This window comes from Gorilla gorilla, chromosome 14 (assembly GCF_029281585.2).
Source record: "Gorilla gorilla gorilla isolate KB3781 chromosome 14, NHGRI_mGorGor1-v2.1_pri, whole genome shotgun sequence".
NCBI classification, from domain to species: domain Eukaryota; kingdom Metazoa; phylum Chordata; class Mammalia; order Primates; family Hominidae; genus Gorilla; species Gorilla gorilla.
This window is the reverse complement of record NC_073238.2, coordinates 6,769,253-6,790,890: the sequence shown is the minus strand read 5'-3', so window position 1 is coordinate 6,790,890 and position 21,638 is coordinate 6,769,253. Positions and strand designations below refer to the sequence as shown.

At 37.4% G+C, this 21,638-nt stretch overlaps 1 protein-coding gene across 2 annotated transcripts in view; it reads right to left on the bottom strand.

Annotated features, from left to right (window-relative positions):
• Positions 1-19,208, bottom strand: part of LOC134756947 (histone-lysine N-methyltransferase 2C-like) — a 43,422-nt gene extending 24,214 nt beyond the window's left edge. The window contains exons 1-6 of one of the 2 annotated variants that reach the window (XM_063697076.1): positions 19,051-19,208; positions 18,631-18,795; positions 17,196-17,305; positions 16,625-16,690; positions 15,145-15,309; positions 1,808-1,936 (exon numbers count right to left, since the gene is read on the bottom strand). In XM_063697076.1, the coding sequence (XP_063553146.1) occupies positions 1,808-1,936; positions 15,145-15,309; positions 16,625-16,690; positions 17,196-17,301 (466 nt within the window). In that variant the 5' untranslated portion in view covers positions 17,302-17,305; positions 18,631-18,795; positions 19,051-19,208. Of the gene's footprint in view, positions 1-1,807; positions 1,937-15,144; positions 15,358-16,624; positions 16,691-17,195; positions 17,306-18,630; positions 18,796-19,050 lie in introns of both variants that reach the window. The other variant, XM_063697075.1, reaches the window with a different exon arrangement.
• Between the last annotated feature and the right edge of the window lie 2,430 nt (positions 19,209-21,638).

Sequence of the window (21,638 nt, the reverse complement as noted above, 5' to 3'; positions counted from 1 at the left end):
AATATCAAACACTAAATTACGCTGGCTTATCTATTTGACAAATATTAGTGTCTCATACATCACATAACAGTCATGCACTGCATAATGATGTTGGTAAACAAAGGGCTGCATGTTAAGGCAGTGGTCCCATAAGATTATAATGGAGCTGAAAAATTCCCACCACATACAGACATCACCATAGTTATAACACCGTAGCACAATGACTTTATTTTTTAAAATGAATTTAGCGTACCATACAGCCTAAGTGTGTAGTAAGCTATACCATCTAGGTTTGTGGAAGTGCACTCTATGATGTTCACACAAGGATGAAAATGCCTAATGATGTATTTCTCTGAACCTAAGTGATGGATGACTGTGTCTGTATATTAACCGGCTAACTGGTACATTAGCTGGAGGACAGAAGACACGAACTACCTAGATGACACAAATATTCTTTGACTGATATGATTTCAGGGGGACGGTGTCTGGTACTCCAACGTATGAGGGCATTTATACATGGGACACATAGAGCCCTGTGGTTAAGAGCATGGAATCTGGAGTCAGACTATGTAATTCTGCTTACTCACTAAATACTTCTCAATGCCTCAATTCTTTCACTGGTTAAAAATGGGGGTAAGGCAAAGCAGCTTCTCATACATATGTTAAAAGGACAAATAACATAAGTGAAGTGCTTAGAATAGAGGTCTGGTACACAGTCAACACTATAAGCTTTTGTGAAATGATATCGCTGTCTAGCAATATACTCTGTGACCTAATGGGTCCCTCAATTAGAGGGTTGACTTCCATGTGAAGCAGAGGAAAAGAAAACAGTAAATGCAAGTTCCTGAAAGAAATCTGCAATGTCTAAAAAAGTACACTTATAAGCCTCATGATTAGGAAGAAATGAAATCATTTTCATAAAACGATTTAGAAGCAACTCATCTTAGGTCCTTATTATAGATATGACCTATTTAAAAGACAGGTTATCTTTTAAGGTCTCATGGAATAAGAACGAAGTAAGAAAGTTCTTCCTTACATATCCAAAAGGATTTAGATCACTCTTACCAATAAAATATAAGCAATAAGAAGCATAAAGATTGTACAAATCCAATTTAAAACCTCATTGGTAAACAAGATATTAATAAACTGGCTAAGGAAAGCCTACTCAACACGTGTGAAAAGCGGAAAATAATTTTTCTTAAATTAATACATAAAAGCCTACAACCTCCGTATTGTGACAATTTTAATAATTTTTTCCAATAAGGCAAATAAAACTGACAAGCAAGACCGCTTTTCTCTCCACTCCTGAGGCAGATAAGAAATGAGTGTTTAATCAGTCATGGTTTTTAACTAGACTATAAATTCTAGGAGCCATAATAACTCTGTCTTATTCCCCTTCACACTGTATACTTACTGGCACTCCTGCATAAACACTGAAGTAAGTTTTTTCAAAAAAAGATATTAGAAAGTGAATACTGAAAATTAAAAGCGTTACAGAAGTACACATCCAGAGGAACTATATAAATGGCCTTCAAAGTCCAAGTATGAAGAAAAGCCAATCTAGTAAAGCATTTAATAAAATGGTTAACATTTGGGATAAGGCATTCAATAATGGTTCATTGTGAAGTATTCACATATTCAAAATAAAGAACTCTGGAGCTAAAAAGTCGTATTCAAATAGTTTAGTTCTTTAATTTATGTGCACATATTTTTGTTTAGACAGTTCTTAATCCTGAATATTTAATTTTAATTGAAGTCTTCAGTATTGCATTCTTCTTTAATTAACCAAGTGTTGATGATATTGAAATGTCTACCTCAGGCACTATACCTGGTCTGTATGGTTTCCTTTTTCTCTTTTTGACACCATCTGTTCCTTCTACTCCCTTAGTTTCATCATCCACAGCTTCCCGCTCAGGACTAGATTCTGATTTTCCATCACAATCCATAAGTTCTCCTTCTGGAAAAAAGTAAATATATACACAAAACTGGAAAAACCTATCAAATATATAATCCCTACACAATGGGGAATAAAAAGTAGGGTTGTTGCTGAGCCATTTTAATTGTACATCCCTGTTGGTAGGGAAAGTATGAAAGGAGGTAGAAGCAGCCCCAAATGGCTGTAGAAATTGTGCTGCTTAGTGCAGTGTTCCCATGAAATAAAACATAATCAGAGAAGGGGAACACAGAACTCAGAGTTCTGTTAAGTGCAATCCATTTGCACTTAACAAATTCACTTGCTTTTAATTATGTCTTCAGGTCCAGGTCTCTAGACTAGAACTCTCTTCTGAGCTTCAACCACAGCTATAATTGAATATTACCTAGTTACTGAAAACTGTATATCCAAAATGAACTATTAATTTAAAATAAACTTTCTCCTTTTTCCCATGTTACCTATCATCATTAAAAGGCATGGAAATGTAACCTGGAGAAGACAGAGGCCTGGAAGACCACCTTAATCATTCCTAATCTCTTTCCTCCTACAACCAAGACTCCTCAATACCCCTGAAATGCATTTTATCACTCTCTACTACCATCTTAGTCCAACCTCAGATGACTCACTATTAATACAATATGCTCCTATCTAGTTCCCCACCTCAAAGCTTACCTCTCTCCAATCAATTCTTTAAATTACTGCATAAATGATCTTTCTATAAATATGTATCAATTTTCTGCTTAAAATCCTTTCATGTCTTCCCAAATGCCCTCAAAATAAACTTCAAATTGCAAGGCCCATTACAACAGTCTCTTGTAAACTTTCCAGCTTCATCTCACTCCCTCCAGTGAACTATACTCAGTTCTTTGAATGTATCAAGCTCTTTCTTCCACTATCTTCCCCAATTTCTGCCTTCTACCTAACTTATCTTTCAGGATTTATTCTAAACTTCACTGTATTAAAGAATTCCTGATATTTAGATAAGATTATGTCAAACAGTTTTATGCTTGCATGTATGAACGTCATGCTTCATTTTTATTGGTTCTTTAAAATCTGTGTCCCTGCTAGATTATATTCTCCATGAGAACAGGTACACAGATTTTCTTAGTAACAGATGTATTGTTAGTAGGATACCTAATACATGTTCAATAAATACTTCACTGAATGAGGTAAATGGAATGCTTAGAGAATGCTATTTTAGAGAATGCTATTTTAACACTGTGGTAATCAAACTTTTCCAAGTTATATATGCTTTACATTGTATTACAGGAAAAAGACATGTTTATCAAATACATTTTAAAATCAAGTTGTTAACTCCTTCAATATTCTCAGTATTAGAGATAACGTATTTCTGTAATGGCATGAACAGGGTATTTGTCTTTTCTTTTTTATTATATTTGGTCTATATTTGAGGCCAATTCCATAACAATCTGATAATGGCTATGGACTTATGACTAAACCGTGAAAAGAAAAGTTTATAGACCAGGCACGGTGGCTCATGCCCATAATCCCAGCACTTTGAGAGGTCAAAGCAGGTGGATCACTTGAGGTCAGAAGTTCCGTACCAGCTTGACCAACATAGTGAGTCTCTACTAAAAATACAAAATTATCTGGGCATGGTGGTACACGCCTAAAATCCCAGCTATTCAGGAGGCTGAGGCAGGAGAATTGCTTGAACCCGGGAGGCGGAGGTTTCAGTGAACCGAGATCGTGCCATTGCACTCCAGCCTGAGCAACAAGAGTGAAATTTCATCTCTCAAAAAAAAAAAAAAAAAAAAAAAGCCGGGCGCGGTGGCTCATGCCTGTAATCTCAGCACTTTGGGAGGCCAAGGTGGGCGGATCACGAGGTCAGATCGAGACCATCCTGGCTAACGGGGTGAAACCCCGTCTCTACCAAAAATACAAAAAATTAGCCAGGTGAGGTGGCTGGTGCCTGTAGTCCCAGCCACGTGGGAGGCTGAGGCAGGAGCATGGCGTGAACCCGGGAGGCAGAGCTTACAGTGAGCCAAGTTGGCACCATTGCACTCCAGCCTGGGTGACAGCGAGACTCTGTCTCAAAAAAAAAAAAAAAAAGAAAGAAAAGAAAAGAAAAGAAAAGAAAAAAGAAAATTACTGAAAAAAACAAACACCAAAGATGACAATACAAATTGTTTACCTTCAAATAAACCCACCTAAAAGTTAATGACAGGGAATTTTGGGTTAAGGTGGCAGACTAAATTCATACATTAAAATTACATTCTCCTGAAACCCTACTAAAAACACACTGAAATAATCTATTTTTAAAAGATAAAATCAAGCTGTGGCATGGTGGCATGCCTGTAATCCCAGCTATTTGGGAGGCTGAGGTGGGAGAAGAGAATTGCTTGAGCCCAGAAGGTTGAGGCTACAGTGAGTTATGATCACACTACTGCATTCCAGCCTGGACAACAGAGAAAGACCCAATCTCAAAAAAAAAAAAAAAAGACAATAGGAAAGGAGAAAAACAACTTAACAAAGGCAAATTCTCAGTTGAGAGCAGAAAGAACTGAAAAAAAGAATCCAGTTTATAACAATCCTCAGAAGGCTGAGAAACTAGGAAAACTGGCCACCTTTGGAAATAAGTGGGAGAAAACTGAAGCAACAAGAGATTTAATTATCTGCAGAAGTTATACTCCGTACACCTGCTTCCTAGGTTTACACACTGAGAAGCTGCTACTCTCATTTGTGGGATGCAGGATTCCTGGGTGACCTTAAACGGAACAATGGGATGAAGATCGAAAATAGGACCAAGAAAATATGGGCATACTAAGTGTGGACAACCCCATTCTGCTCCCGCTGCCGGACCCCACATTTCCCCACTGAATTCTCAGAAAGCTAGCAGCCAGATCTCTAGCCTCCAAGTATGAGGTTTGAAAAGACTGTTGTGGGGAGCCTGATCAGTTCAAGAAGAACATCTAAAGATACTGAAACCAGAGGGTTCACCAAATGGTCAGCACAAATCACCCCACTAAACTTACAAATCGACAAGCACCACCACATACTCAAAGCTTTCTAATCAACTACTTAATTCCTTTTTAAAAAATAAAAATACTATCTATCCAGTCTCCATCTTTAGTTCTTCACTTTTAATCATGCATGTACCATAAAGATTATCTGACAATGGTCTATAACAAGCTTGTCCAACCTGCAGCCAAGATGCTTTAAATGCAGCCCAACACAAATTCATAAACTTTCATAAAACATTATGAGACTTTTTATGAGGTTTTTTTTTAAAAAAGCTCATCAGCTATCATTAGTGTATTTTACGTGTGGCCCAAGGCAACGCTTCTTCCAATGTGGGCCATGGAAGCCAGAAGATCTGCAACACCCTTGATCTGTAACATAAAAGACAGAGACCTGAGAACATAAAAGACAATTTGGACTTAACAGACTAAGTAGGAAGTAAAGAAAATCTTCAAAAAGATTAAAATCCTCTGAGGGATAATATAAGATACCCTTGAGGCAAGAATAGGATGCTACAAAAGAAACATTCGAAGGGAGGTAAGAAAGCTCTTGAAATAACTGAAATAAAAACAAAACTCAGTAGAGGAAGATAAAATAAGGACATGATTGGAAAGAAGCAGAGAAAAACTGAGTATGTTTCACATCTGAAAAGCAGAATTCTGGAAAAAGAGAGGGAATTGTTATCAATAATATAGTTCAAGAACATTTCCTACCACTGAAGGATATAAGACAGCAGACTGAAAGAGACCACTCAGTGCCTAACAAAACAGATTTTAAATGTCAAAAATAGACAAAAACAGACGTTATCCTCATGAAATTTTAGAACACTGAGGACAAAGAATTTCCTAAAATCTTAAGAGCTTCCAAGAAAACACAGGTCACATAGAAAAAACCGAGTTCTTCATATACTAGAAACTAAAAGACGGTGGATCAATTGACTAAAAATGATAAATGAAAATGTATTTCCAACCTGGAAAAGATGAGTCAGGTAGGAAGGTAAAATAAAGACATTTTCAGAAGTATATAATGCTCAAAACTTACCTTCCACACATTCTCTGTCAGGGAGCTACGGAAGATACGTTCCACCCAAATTGAGGGAAGAAATAAAGGGAAATTCATGAAATTGCAGAAAACACATGTAACACAGGAGAAAACAGAAGATGATCTCCAGGATGATAAAGAGGAAATCCCCAAATTAATCATATGCAATGGTTTGTGGCCAAGGATAGCACTGGATCTAGTACAAAGACCACCTTTCACCTGAAACAATGCACACAAGGACAGTAAAAACCAAGAGAGCACTTTTATTGATGAGGTTCATAGTGACACCAGTAAGCATACATGTTGAGACAAATGGCATAAAGTAGCACATACAGTGCCCTAACACAAGTGGTATCACTGTAGCTAAAGTCTCTTCTAACCAACATCTTCACAAGGGCCTTCTGATTCCCACAGGCTGAAATAAAGAAAAAGACCGTTATCGGCCAGGCACGGAGGCTCATGCCTGTAATCCCAGCACTTTGGGAGGCTGAGGTGGGTGGATCACGAGGTCAGGAGATAGACACCATCCTGGCTAACACGGTGAAAACCCATCTCTACTAAAAATACAAAAAATTAGCCAGGCGTGGTGGCGGGTGCCTGTAGTCCCAGCTACTCCAGAGGCTGAGGCAAGAGAATGGCATGAACTTGGGAGGCAGAGCTTGCAGTGAGCCGAGATTGCGCCACTACACTCCAGCCTGGGCGACAAAGCAAGACTCCGTCAAAAGAAACGAAGAAAAGAGAAGAGAAGAGACGAGAAGAGGACAGAAAGAAAGACAGAAAGAAAAGAAAAGAAAAGAGAAAAAGACTGTTATCACCCAAATATGAGAAATTCTCCCATATATACATACTTGTATCTAGATGACTAATCTCTGGAAAGTTATAAGAAAACACTGGTTCTTTCCAAGGAAGGGATGGCCAAAAGGTAGGCTAACTTAACATTGTTCACTCTTTTTAAGACTTTTGTATTTCTTGTATCATGCACAGGTATTGCCTATTCAAAAACAAACCTACCACAGGGAAAGACTGAAAGCTTTTCTTCAATATCTGCTACAAGACAAGGATGCCTACTCTTAACACTTATATTCAACATAGTCCTAGCCAGAGCAATCACATAAGAAAAGAAAATAAAAGGCATCAGCAGAAAAAAGGGGGTAAAATTATCCCTGTGTGCAGATGACATGATCTTGTATGTAGAAACCCCTAAAAATTCCACAGTTACTAGAATAAATGAATTCAGTCAAGTAGCAGGATACAAAATCAATATACAAAAATCAGATGTATTTCTTTATACAAATAATGATCTGAAAAAAAATCAAGAAAACATTTCCACTTAAAATAACATCAAAAAAATAAAACACTGAGGAACAAATTTAATGAAGGAAGTGAAAGCTTTATATACTAAACACTATAAAATACAGACAAAGTAAACTGAAGACACACAGCCGGGCATGGTGGCTCAAGCCTGTAATCCCAGCACTTTGGGAGGCCAAGGCGGGTAGATCACCTAAAGTCAGGAGTCCAAGACCAGCCTGGCCAACATGGAGAAACCCTGTCTCTACTAAAAATACAAAAATTGGCCAGGCGGGCGTGGTGGCAGGCACCTGTAATCCCAGCTACTTGGGGGGCTGAGGCAGCAGAATTGCTTGAACCCAGGAGGAGGCGGAGGTTGCAGTGAGCTGAGATCACACCACTGCACTTCTGCCTGGGCAACAGAGTGTGACTCTGTCTCAAAAAACAGAAAAAAACTAAAGACATAAATAAATATAACGATATCCCCAAGTTTGTGGATTGGAAGAATATTGTTAAAATGTCCATACTATCCAAAGTGATCTACAGATTCAATGCAATCCCTATCAAATTTCCAAAGGCATTTTTCATAAAAATAGAAAACACAATTCTAAAATTTGTATTAAATCATAAAAGATGCTGAATAGCCAAAAGAATCTTGAGAAAGAAAAACAAAGTAGGAGGTATCACACTACCTGATTTCAACTTATATTACAAAGTGATAGTTATCAAAACAGTATGGTACTGGCATAAAAACAGACACATGGATCAATGGAACTGAATACAGAGCCCAAAAATAAACCCAAGCATATATTATGAGCTAATTTTTGACAAGTCCAACAAGATACAATAGGGAAAAGATGGTGTCTTCAATAAGTAGTGGTAAGAAAACTAGATATCTATATGCAAAAGAATGAAACTGGACCTGATGCCTATCTTACACATCATACATAAAAAGCAACTCAAAATAGATTAAATACCTAACACCTGAAACCATAAACCTCCTTGAAGGAAATTTAGGAGAAAAATTTCTTAATATCCTCCTTGACAATGATTTTTTGGATATCCCATCAAAAGCTCAGGTAGCAAAAGCAAAAATAAGCAAGTGGGACTACATCAAGCAAATAAGCTTCTGCATAGCAGTAAAAAAAAAAAAAACAAAACAGGGGTAAAAAGGTAGCACAGGGATTAGGGGAAAATATTGGCAAACCACATCTGATAAGGGGTTAAAATCCAAAACATATAAAGAACTCACACAACTCAGTAGCAAAAAAAAAAAAAAAAAAAAAAAAAAACCCAAATAACTGGATTTTAAAATAGGCAAGGACCTGAATAGCCATTTTTCCAAAGTCACACTAATGGTCAAATGGTATATGAAAAGATGCTCAACATCATAATCATGAGGAAAATGAAAATTAAAACCACAATAGATATCATCTCATGTCTCTTAGAATGACTATTATCAAAAAGGCAAAGACATAAGTGTTGGTGAGGATGTGTAGAAAATGAAACCTTTGTACATGGTTGATAGGAATGTAAATTAGTATAGCCATTATTGAAAACAGTATAGAGTTTCCTTAAAAAAAATACAACTACCATAAGATCCAACAATGCCTCTGTTGGGCATATATTCAAAGGTAATAAAATCAGCATCTGAGAGAGACATCTGCACTCCCACGTTCATGGCGGCATTACTTCCAATAGCCAAGATATGGAAACAAACTAAGTGTCCTGATGGACAATTTACTTACCCATTCAAGGACAGATGAATGGATAAAGAAATTGTGACGTTTGTATATACATATATTAAGTCCTCCCTTAATGTCATCAATAGGTTCTTGGGAACTGAGATGTTAAGCTAAATGAACATACAGCAGGTCCTCAAGTAACACTGTTTCCTTCAATCTAATTTTGGCATAATGCAAAATGAAAAAAAAAATCAGTTTTGTCATACTTTTTTTCCCCTCTTAACCACAGTTTCTAAGAACTTACTGATGACAATGAGGACTTTATACAATGGAATAGTTAGCTTTAAGAAAGGAGATACTGCCATTTGTGACAACATGGATGAACCGGGAGGAAAGTATACTAAATAAAGTAAGCCAGACACAGAAAAATACCGTATGATCTCATTTAATAAGCAGAATGGGAGGCAGCGGGGTGAGAAGCTGAACGTATAGAGAGTAGAATGGTGGTTTTCAAGGGTCTGGAGGTAGGGGATGGGTGGGATGGGCAGAAGTAGGTCGGAGGGTACAAATCTGCAGTTAGGTAAGATGAATAATTCTAGAGATCAAATTAATACACAGCATGAGAACCATAGTTAATAATATTGTGTACAGAAAATTTGCTGAAAGAGATTTTAGGTGTACACACACAGAAACTATGGAAGGTGAAGGATACAGACATTTGTTTGACCATAGTAATCATTTCACTATGTATACAAAGCATATTGTATGCCTCAGATATGTATAATAAAAAAATGAAAAAAAAACAAAAAACTGTATCCTACCTTCCAAAAACAGTTTCAAATGCATTATGTCTTTGGATTTAGCAAGGAATTCACCTTTGCAGGCCCACTTACATACAACATTATAAATATACCAGGTGATTCATTGTACTATTCACAGTAAAAGATTGAAAGAAAGCCGGGCACGGTGGCTCACGCCTGTAATCCCAGCACTTTGGGAGGCCGAAGCAGGCAGATCACGAGGTCAGGAGATCGAGACCATCCTGACTAACATGGTGAAACCCCGTCTCTACTAAAAGTACAAAAAAATTAGGCGGGCATGGTGGCGGGCGCCTGTAGTCCCAGCTACTCAGGAGGCTGAGGCAGGAGAATGGCGTGAACCCAGGAGGCGGAGCTTGCAGTGAGCGAAGATCGTGCCACTGCACTCCAGCCTGGGTGACAGAGCAAGACTCTGTCTCAAAAAAAAAAAAAAAAAAAAAAAAAAGATTGAAAGACACCCAAAGGTCTATCAACAGGGGAAAGAACAGGTAAATTAAATTGCTTATATTTCCATACAAAGGAATATTTGCAGCCATAAAAAAATGAAGGACAGTAAAAAGTAGTAAGACAAAAGGAATAAAATATATATATACACACACACACAAATATATATATATATACACACACACATTTCCTTGTACATGCATAAAACACATCTGGAAGGTTACACGAGAAACCTCTGAGGTTTCTGGAGATGTAAACTGGGGGCATGAAGGCATGGGAAAGGGAGAGAGTTCACTGTTTACCTTTTTATTATTTTCCAATTTTAAATCATTTGAATGTATAACTTGTCTAAAAATCAAATTTTAAAAGTTGAGGGAATTAACATTACAGAAAGTAACAAACCTCAAGGAAGCAGCCACCTTCACCAGATGGACAGTCTACCTCACTCTTCCCACGCTCCAGTAGTTACTGAATGCCACTCCCCTCCCTCCATTCAGTCTGCCCCACCTGCTGGCCTTCTAGAGCCTCAGTGCAGTCCTATTCCCACACCTCCAAACACATCCATACACTGTGATGGTCGATCTGGGACCACCAGTTGAGAGGAAATGTGTTGTGTTTCCACTCTTGAGACAAACAGAGTGTTATTTTACTGAGGTTGGGGATTTTTTTCTTGCATTAACAGGGTTTCTAGATCCCAGTAGGTGAATGAGAAAGAAGTATGCTTTTATTGCATAAGGAATTTGTTTCTGATACACCAAAGTGATGATGTATGACTTTTCTTAAAGAAGTGGTTATTAGAAGAGTTAAAAATCAATAGAAACAAAAAGTCATAGGTATTGTTCCAATACTCCAGGAACATCACAATTTGGATTCTGTAGATGTGTGTAATATAATGTGTAATATTACATTCTGACAACCTCAAGTTGAAAACTGCACAGCCGAAGATCACTTATAGTCAGTAACACTTTTCAAACTTTAATTTTAAATTCATCAAGTCTCTCCCTAATATATCATACTTTTTAATAAAGGAAACTGTCAGATACGCTATAATACAGAGGAAAACGTTTATATACTCTTTCATTATAATTTTTCCACAACTTCCAAAATGAAGAAAAATACATGGAAACATTAAGTTCAGAGAATAATTGTGGCAGACAATTCCCTCCTCCTGAAAGTTCAATTACCCCAAGGCATAATTTCTTACTAACTCAAAAGGAACTGAATTCACATATAAAGACAAACGTGGGATTCTGTTGAGTTCTGTTGGACAGAGAACACAATTGCTCAAGCACTGGTTGGGCACTTGTATTCTAATAGCTCACCGTTACTGAGCACTCCATGTCTGGGAAGAGCCAGTGCTGGGTGCCTGGCATGCATCCTTGCACCTCATCAGCACAACTATCCTATGGGCTCATCCTGGTTAACCTATTTTATAAATGAGAACACTAGCATCAGAGAAGTTAAAAAATTTGCCTAAAAACATCCAGAGTAGGTTTCATCGTTGCCCACTACTTTATAATGCTTTCCCAAGGGTACTGAGACGTTATCAAAACATGTTAGTGAAACAGTCTAAAACATCACAAATTTTAGGTTAATAAAAAATACCCAGAAAAGGGCAGCGTTATTAGAAATCTCAGCATAACGTAATAATAAGAACTTATGATGATTGTATTCTTTTCGTATTTTTTCTCCCATACAGGCATATGAAATACCATAAAACTTATTTTAGGGGTGTGTGTGTACATGTAGTTTCAGGATAATATAGTAATCTAAAACATTTTTAATATGGCAAAGTGTGGCAATACTAAATTTTTAAAAAGGATTTTTATTTAGCAAACAGAAAGCAAAAATGTTGTCCAAGTAACATGCATTTATTTTATCCCTAGGAATGTACCTTTCCTTCTGCAAAGGATGTGAGATCCTGGCATGTAAATGAACATGAGGGACTAGTCATGAAAATACTGTATATTCAATTCCTTAAATTCTAAAATTGTCGTAGCATTTAACATCCAACACACTAAACAATCTTTTTTCATATTCAATAAAAATAAGGACAAATTCAGTAAACTCAGATGGGCTATTTTATCACGTAAATTTTAAAAAAGCAAGGGCAATTTTTCAACTGATTTTCTTTTACCCTGATACGAGTCAATGAGAAAATATGAAATTGAAACATATCACCATTTCTCAGTGTTTACAAGTGGTAAGTCACAAGGAAAACCTTCCAAGGTCTTCTGTGTTGTTTTAAAAAGGTATTATAATCACATAATTTGGGAAACAATGTGTACTATTATCAAGAAACCTTTCATATTTTGTGAAATGGAGCACTTCCCAAATTTAAGAGACTATGGAAACCTTTTTCAGACATTTTTTAACATCCTCAGAAATGGAAATTCTTGTTAATGCTGATCTGATCAATTCCTCCAAGTATATGGACTACTTCTTTGCAAACTCCAAGCCCCCAAATCAAATTACCTGTTCAACTGTATCTGAAAATCAGTTACATACAAGCATCAGAAAGTGTTTCTCCCAGCAACATAGACCCAAAACACACTAAAAAACAAAAATTATCAAGAACATACAAAAGACATATCTTTTCATGTATTTATTTATTTTTTGAGATGGAGTCTCACTCTGTCACCAGGCTGGAGTGCAGTGGCTCGATCTTGGCTCACTGCAACCTCTGCCTCCTGGGTTCAAGCAATCCTCTGCCTCTGCCTCCCAAATAGCTGGGATTACAGGTGCCTGCCACCACGCCCAGCTAATTTTTGTATTTTTAGTAAAGACAAGGTTTCACCATGTTGGCCAGGATGGTCTTGATCTCCTGACCTCAGGTGATCCACCCACCTTGGCCTCCCAAAGTGCTGGGATTACAGGCATGAGCCACCGAGCCCGGCCACAAAAGACATACCTTTTCAAAGCCACAATTACCTCTCACCTGGACCATTGTTTCTCACTGATCTACCTGTCATAACTCTTGCACCTAATCATCTACTTATATCATAGGAGAGTGTTCCTCTTAAAATATAAATAAGATCATGGTATTCTTCTTTTCAGGAACATTCAATGGCCTCCTATTCCATTGCTATTAAGCACAAACTACTGACACATCACCTTATGGTTGTGTGAGATATACTGAGCCGTCCTTCTTGTCCTCACATCTCTAATCTTCTCACCTTCTGACTGTCCCCTCTGCTCACTCTGTTGGTCTCCACAACACTCTTCAAACATGCTCAGCACACTCTCACCCAGAGCCTTTACACTGGCTTCCTCACTGTCTGGGATGCTCTTCTCTCAGGTAATCAAGTGGCTCACTCACTCACCTCTTTAAAATCTGTGCTCAAATACTGCTTTCTGTTCATATGGACCCTAAACACCTGTCTGTACTTCCAATTCCTTATTTTTTTTTTTTTTTTGGAGACGGAGTCTTGCTCTGTTACCCACGCTGGAGTGCAGTGGTGCAATCTCGGCTCACTGTAACCTCTGCCTCCCAGGTTCAAGCAATTCTCCTGCCTTGGCCTCCCAAGTAGCTGTGATTACAGGTGCATGCCACTGAGCCTGGCTAATTTTTGTATTTTTAGCAGAGAACGGGTTTCACCATGTTGGCCAGTCTGGTCTCGAACTCCTGACCTCAAGTGATCTACCTACCTTGGCCTCCCAAAGTGCTGAGATTACAGGCATAAGCCACTGTGCCTGGCCAGGCAATTCCTCTTTATCAAACTTAATTTTTACCATGGGACTTGCCAAACACATTATAATTAACTGATTTTTTTTAAGAGTTGAGTTACCTAACATTAAAATATAAACTCTATGCAGAGAATTCTACCTGTTTTGTACACTGATATGATTTCCAACATCTGACATACAGTAGGTATTCAATAAATTCTATTGTCTCAAAGCCGGCTGCAGTGGCACATGCCTATAGTACCTGCTACTTGAGAGGCTGAGGCAGGAGGATCACTTGAGCCCAGGAGTTGGAAACCAGCCTGGGCAATGTAACAAGACACTGCCCCTTAAAAAAAAAAAAAAAAAAAAAAAAAAACTATGAAATAAAATGTAATGGAACAGAAATAATTATCGCTTCAATTCTGAATCAGTTGAAAATAAATAACCACCCCAAAAATGAGGAAACCTACAGTAATCCTCTTTAATTCATATTGGATTTTAGGTTACTATTAAAATATTTTGCTATCTCAAGAATTCAGCAGGCTGAGCAGAGCAGATGGCTTGAGCCCAGGAGTTCAAGATCAGTCTTGGCAAAATGGCAAAACCCCATCTCTACAAAAAAATACAAAAATTAGCCAGGCGTGGTGGCCCGCATCCATGGTCCCAGCTACTCAGGAGGCTGAGGTAGGAGGGTCGCATGAACCCAGTAGGCAGAGATTGTAGTAAGCCAAGATCATGCCACTGCACTCTAACCTGGGCAACAGAGCAAGACCCTGTCTCCCAACCAAAAAAAAAAAAAAAAAAAAAAAAAGAATTCAGCTAGAAAAACCTTATATTTACTTTGATTAAGAAAATGTTTATAAACCAATACTTTATGATGCACACTGGTGAATATGAAGTTATACCTGAAGTAATATTAAATGACAGCTTTTCCATTTCTAGAATGTATGCATCAACTACCTTCACTTAAACATGGTATTATCCAAGCTCACAGTATCTGAGAAGGTTTGTGTCGTTATCTAGCAAACTAAAGTCAAGCCCTCTGTATTTTCCCACCTGTGATCTTCACAGATATGGTGCTCCTTGAGATTTCTGTAAGGTAGGTCTGTTCTAAAACGTGTGAAAGGAAGAGAACCTGAAAAGGCAAGGTCTAAGAAGATCACTCATTTGGAGATGGCAAGGGTCACATCGGGGTTATCTAAGTCAGTGTGATTTACCCTTTGGTAAATCATACACATATTTCAAAAGTTACTTTATATGCTGTAATTCTTGCACACATATTTCATGGAAAATAAATTAGTATTACCTCGACTATCATCCATATCACCATCCCTTGAATGTTCTGATTGGATGTCTGGAGGGGTCTGAAGGATGGCCACGCTATTCTGATTTATAATCTTCAATTTCAGTTTTGGTTTTGACAGTTTTCTTCTTGGAACTGCAACTGTGAGGCTCTGTAACTGAGTCATCCCTGATTCAGTCAAACACACACCATCCTGGGTATAAGTCTTGGGTGGGTCTAAAATTACAAAATCCCAAGAATACAAATTTAAACTTTCATTTTAAATTTGACTGATTACTGTTCCAAAATACCCATGTCAAGGGAATGTGACTGTAGTTCTAGAAAGCAATTACGTATCTATGAAATGCATGAATAATTAACTTCATGAAACCCAATAAAAACTAGGAAAAATAGGTCAAACTTCCTTGGATTATAGGCAGAAATGTTACATGTTTCTAAAAAATTGGTCTTCCTGGGCCGGGTGCGGGGGCTCATGCCTGTAATCCCAGCACTCTGGGAGGCCGAGGCGGCAGGCAGATCACGAGGTCAGGAGATCGAGACCATCCTGGCTAACACAGTGAAACCCTGTCTCTTCTAAAAATACAAAAAATTAGCCGGGCGTGGTGGCGGGCACCTGTAATCCAAGCTATGCGGGAGGCTGAGGCAGGAGAATCGCTTGAACCCGGGAGGCGGAGGTTGCAGTGAGCCGAGATCGTGCCACTGCACTCCAGCTTGGGTGACAGGGCGAGACTCCGTCTCAAAAAAGTCTTCCTGGCATTTCTATATTCATGTCCCAATAAAAAGAGTTAGAAGCACTGCAAAGAAATGCAATGCTCAGCTAATCCACTATGAGCTTTTTCCTGGAAAAGATCAAAAGGCAGGGATCTATTTACACAAGAAAAGAGAGAATACTCCAGAAGCTCATCTGGAAAAATCAGAGTATCAACATAATTACTAATAGGGAGAAGTAATAAATAAGTACAAATCCTGCAGATTTAATTTTAAATGTACAAAACTGTTGTTCCTTAGAACAATTCCTGTACTATCCAAATGTTTTTATATCAGGTGCTATTAAATACAAGTATTCAAAAGAATGACTGTTTAATAAGAATATCATATTAATCACCATACTAGGCTTATTAATTATTTTAAAAAATTAAGAGATTGAATTAATTCTAAAAGAAATCTGCTTGCTAACTAGGCTGTATTTTCTGCTAACTGATAATTAAGCACAGTAATATATCAATGAAACCAAAGTAAGTATGGCATTAATGGTTATTCTAAGAGCTGTTATTTTTGTTGCCAACTTGCTGAAATTTATAGGAATACTGCCCCAGTAAAGCTGGATGACATTTTATATATCATTGTGGAAATGATTACCAACATTATGGAATTTGGATAGAACACCCATATGATTGAAGCAGATTTTACAAGTGGTAAGCCAATTATGTAAAAATTAAGCAAAGTAAATTAATTAAATTAAGTAAAGCATTTCAAATTTTACCTAGCTCTTTTACTTTTGTGACAATTTGTGCTACAAGTGAAGATCCACAGCAGTCTGAGGAAGGCACTGAAATGAAAAAAAAAATCCAGGTAATTCTTTTCAGAAAAGGTAAAGTGTATTTACATACTTATGTATGATTAAATTTTTTGTTTCTATACTCATTTTATTAAAATAAATGTTTGAACACTAAAGTTAAAAGCACTTTTTAAAGCAACAACAAAACAAGAAGTGATGAAGGAAATACTCAAGTCATGGAGGAAAACCTGGCTAAGAAAGAATCAACACATTGGATTTTGACATATTGTCAATAACTACAAGATCATGTTCCTTGGAAGCAAAATTATAGTTTACATCTAAAGTATGTGCTTTTTATTGTTTCATGTAAATTGTTTTATAACAAGTTGTGATAAGTCATGTATAACCAACAATAATATTTTTCATAAAATACTTGTCAAAGTAAGTTTCACAAAGATAAAATAGAGTAGAGCTAAGCTAATTCATTGGTTATGGACAGTAAGGTGCAAATGAGTGGTACAAGAGTGCAGACTCACAGTTTAAATTATTCTCTTACCATTAGACGCAGGCATATAGGGTCTGCACATGTTACAATCAAAACCAATGTCTGCTACATTTTCCACTTCTTCCTCAGTATTTAAGTTCTGACGAACTGCATGCATCCATCTAAAAAGACCATATTTGTACATTTTTTTAAAAAAATGGAATATACTGAGAACTGCTACCTTTTAAACCTGTAACACTGAGTCTTCAAACTTAAAAGCCCTAAGCCTCACATGCTCCTCCTACCTTGCCCTTTTCTCCTAACTATCCCTATTAACAGAAAAACTTTCATAGAGCTAAGGAGGAAATAAAAAGGAATGAGAACAACTATTAGAGAGGAAGCAAAGCACATTACATAAGGAAGCTAATTATTTTATAATCATATATTAAATATTTCAAAGACAGCAAGGAAGCTAGTTAGGGCAAACACAAAGGTATTCAGAAAACTGCAAATGGCAGTGCTAGCATATATGGGCTCCAGGCAATGCATCTAACTTGAAGTAGACATATCTCATGGAAAGCGATGTTGAATGGTAATTGGGAAATAAAGTAAAAAGTTGTCTTGCAATGGAACAGATAATTAGTAGCCAGAGTCCCAAGAATACTGTACTACTGATAAAATAATACTATCAATATATGTTCACTGCTTAACTTCTGAAGAGTACAACAATATACCAATGAAAGCAAGGAAACATTCTTGATTTTGAAATTCCACATAATTATGTAGGGAGGGCAGAAGGTGCTATCTAATACCTAGATATCTAGTATCTAGAGCTTTAAGAGAAAGTGGTTTAAGGAGAACAGAAAGTGTTAGATATTTTTTATAATCTATTAAAAGATTCAGAAACCCTTCATAAGAAACGGCATAGATGAAGGCAATAATTCTCCATCTAATTTCAAGGGATTCCTAAACCCTCAAAAAGGCCTAAATTAAAAATCTTTAGTCTTGGGTGGACACAGTGGCTCACGCCTATAATCATAAAACTTTCGGAGGCTGAGGTGAGCAGATCACAACGTCAAAAGATGGAGACCATCCTGGCCAACATGGTGAAACCGTCTCTACTAAAAATACAAAAATTAGCTGGGCGTGGTGGCATGCACCTGTAGTCCCAGCTACTCCGGAGGCTGAGGCAGGAGAATCGCTTGAACCCAGGAGGCGGAGGTGGAGTTTGCAGTGAGCCAAGATAGCGTCCCTGCACTCCAGCCTGGCGACAGAGCAAGACTCTGTCTCTAAATTTAAAAACAAAACAAAACAAAACTTTAGTCTGGAGTTGAGAATTCAAAACAGGAAATCAATTCTGTAAGTTTCTAGGTGACTAAAAATCTACAAGGCAAAAAGCTCTGTACCTAAAACTTGTGATTAAGGAAAAGCTATTTTCCATTTTTTTTTTTTTTTTGCTACATTTCAAAGAGAAAAGCTTTAAAAAGATGAAAAAATAGCACAATACCTATCACATTGTCTACATTGCAGAATAAGATCTTCTTCTCTATAGTTTCAATAGCAGACTGGACAGGAAGATAAGCTTGCACAAGGAGCGCACTGTGTGTAATTGTTCTGCCATTCACATCTTAGACCTGCAGATGTTGCTCCACAGTGTCTGCACCAAACACACCTGAAATCCAAATCCCCCCGAAAAGTCTCAATTTTATTTTCTTAGTTATTCAGTTACTGTAATTCAGGAAGCTACATACGAACATAATGGGGCTAATGATTTAATGTGTATGTGAAAATTTTTCTGATTAGTGGTATCTATCATAGAATATGTGTATTATTCAATTAAATAGGTATGGCTAATTTTTAAAAACTAAAGTGGTATGAGAAAGCTCTGAACTTGAAAGACTAACAAGGCAAACAAACCCTAGAGAACCATTTGCACTTCCAGCCTCCTTTGGGAACTGTCTGCAATGGAGGGTCTAGGCACTAGGTGTGATAACTTATGTCACAATCATCACACAGCAGGAGTCTTCCTGGGTCAGTTGCCTTCCCACAGGCCTCACACACAGTGCACTCAAGACACCTCCAACCTTTGCTAAGAACTACTTTAGTGATCTGTAAAAGAAACAACCAATCCATGTGATTTATGCATTAACCTAACATAATCAAATATACTATATAAATTAATATGGTGCTTATGTACCTAGAAGCAGAAAGGGGCAATCAACTAACATTTATTAAGCACCTACGGAGGCCCAATACTGGGTTGGGCATGTTCATACACGCTTTTAGGAGCCTACTGAGCAGAATAATAGAAAATGGCACATATTTTAATGCCTTTTTAAAGTCCACATAATTACCTTATGCTGTACATTTAATGTCCACTATATTTATAGATATAGTGACCAGATTTTAAAGAAATCAAGTAAGCTTCACTATTATTGATACATAATTTGAAAATACATCAACAAAATCTCCATCTACATTTCCATGCTTAGAATCAATAGAAAAAATACCAAAAAAATTAACGTAAAGCATGAGTTCTTAGGGACATTTTACGATCTTAGAGGATTTCTATTTAGACTATGAAGCTAGGAATTCTGAAGTTCACATTCACTCCTCTGTTTATTCTCCCCTCTCTCAAGGGTATGTTAGCAGAATATTTGGGAATCTCCAAATCCCTAACAAACTCCTGAAGGAAACCACACCATGTAATATTAAGATTGCGGAACTTCTTTAACATCTCAAAAGACTAGGATCGTCAGACAGAACCAATCAAGTGCCCACATTATAATGAAACAGCAAGTAATGAGGGTACAGAATAAAAATTCAGATCATGAGGTACATGAAAGCCTAAAAGCTACCAGAGAAGAAAATAAAAGAGTTAAATTCAAAGGAACACCCATCAGAATGGCACAAAACTTCCCAACTCCAGATGCTAGAAGAGTATAAGTTTCCAATTCTACAGGAAAATACTTTTCAAAGTACAATTCTCAACCTAGCTACACAAGCAACTATGTGTGAAGACAGAATACGTTGTAGACACAGGAAGACTCAAAATTCAGCTCCTTCTTTCTCCTTCTAATAAAGTTACTTAGAGATATGCGGAACAGAATGAGGATGTATTACAAAGAAAAGGAAGACTTAGGATCTATAAATCAACAGATCCAACAAAGAACATCAGGCCAGGGAAGTTTAAGGATGAGAACAACACACCCAGAAGCCACTGGCACATATCAGAGCAGGAGAAGGGAATGTCTAGAAGGAGGGTAGGACTTCTCCCAGAAAAAAACAGTACTTTAAAAAATAATCTTATATGATAGTTCTATAGTAGGCAAAAACAAAGAACGAATGGAGAGTCACTATTACTTTCTTGTTATTAAAAACTCCATGAAAGACAAAAGAAACTCATAGTATACTGTTTAGATCTGCAGTGAACATTTACTGAGTCATAACCAACACCTTATTAATTGAACTAAACATAGTAATACAACTATATTGGGAGAAGGAAGGAGGTGTATTTTAAGACCTAAATCAGAATTTATTTATTCATAGCAGAAAGTCAACAAAATCTAGCATTGATAAAGCAGCAAACCAGTTGATTATTTAGAGCTGTAACATTAACCACAAGAAAAAAGACCTGAAAAGATTAAAAGTGATTGCCTCAGATGTGGAGGTAGAGTAAGACAAGAGTTGGTTGTTCATTACAAGGCCTTTTCTTTTTTTGAGATGGAGTCTTGCTCTGTTGCCTGGGCTGGAGTTCAGTGGTGTGATCTCAGCTCACTGCAACCTCCGGCTCCCATGTTCAAATAATTCTCATGGCTCAGCCTCCTGAGTAGCTAGGACTAGAGGAATGAGCCACCACACTCGGCTAATTTTTGTATTTTTAGTAGAGATGGGGTTTTACTGTGTTGGCCAGGCTGGCTTGAACTCCTGCCCTCAAGTGATCCACCCACCTCGGCCTCCCAAAGTGCTGGGATGACAGGTGTGAGGCACCACACCCGGCCCATTACAAGGCTTTTAATGTCATTTGATTTTTAAACATGTATATTTATTATTTTGATTAGCTTATTGATTTTTAAGAATTTGTCTTAGATTACCAAGTTAGTATATTATTTGCCCAAATGAAGGAAATGGCCTGGGGTAAGATCAGGGTGGCTTAGAGCAGTAGCCAGCAAACATTTCCAATAAGGGGCCAGAGAGTAAACACAAAGTTTTGAGGGCCATATGATCTGTTGCAACTCTATAAAAACTCTGCCAGTGTAATGCAAAAACCGCTACAAATATATGTAAACAAAAGAACATGGCCATATTTCAATAAAAGTTTATTTGCAAACACAGGAAATGGGCCAGATTTAGTCTATGGGCCAGTCTGCCTGACCCTGGCTTAAACAATGACCTGAAGACAAAGTGGCAGACAGATCTGAGGTGTTTAGTGGCAGAATTTTTAAAATATTTATCTTCATTCCTATTAAGTTTTCTTCACAGATACCTGTGGTCCCTTTTACAACCAAACTCTCA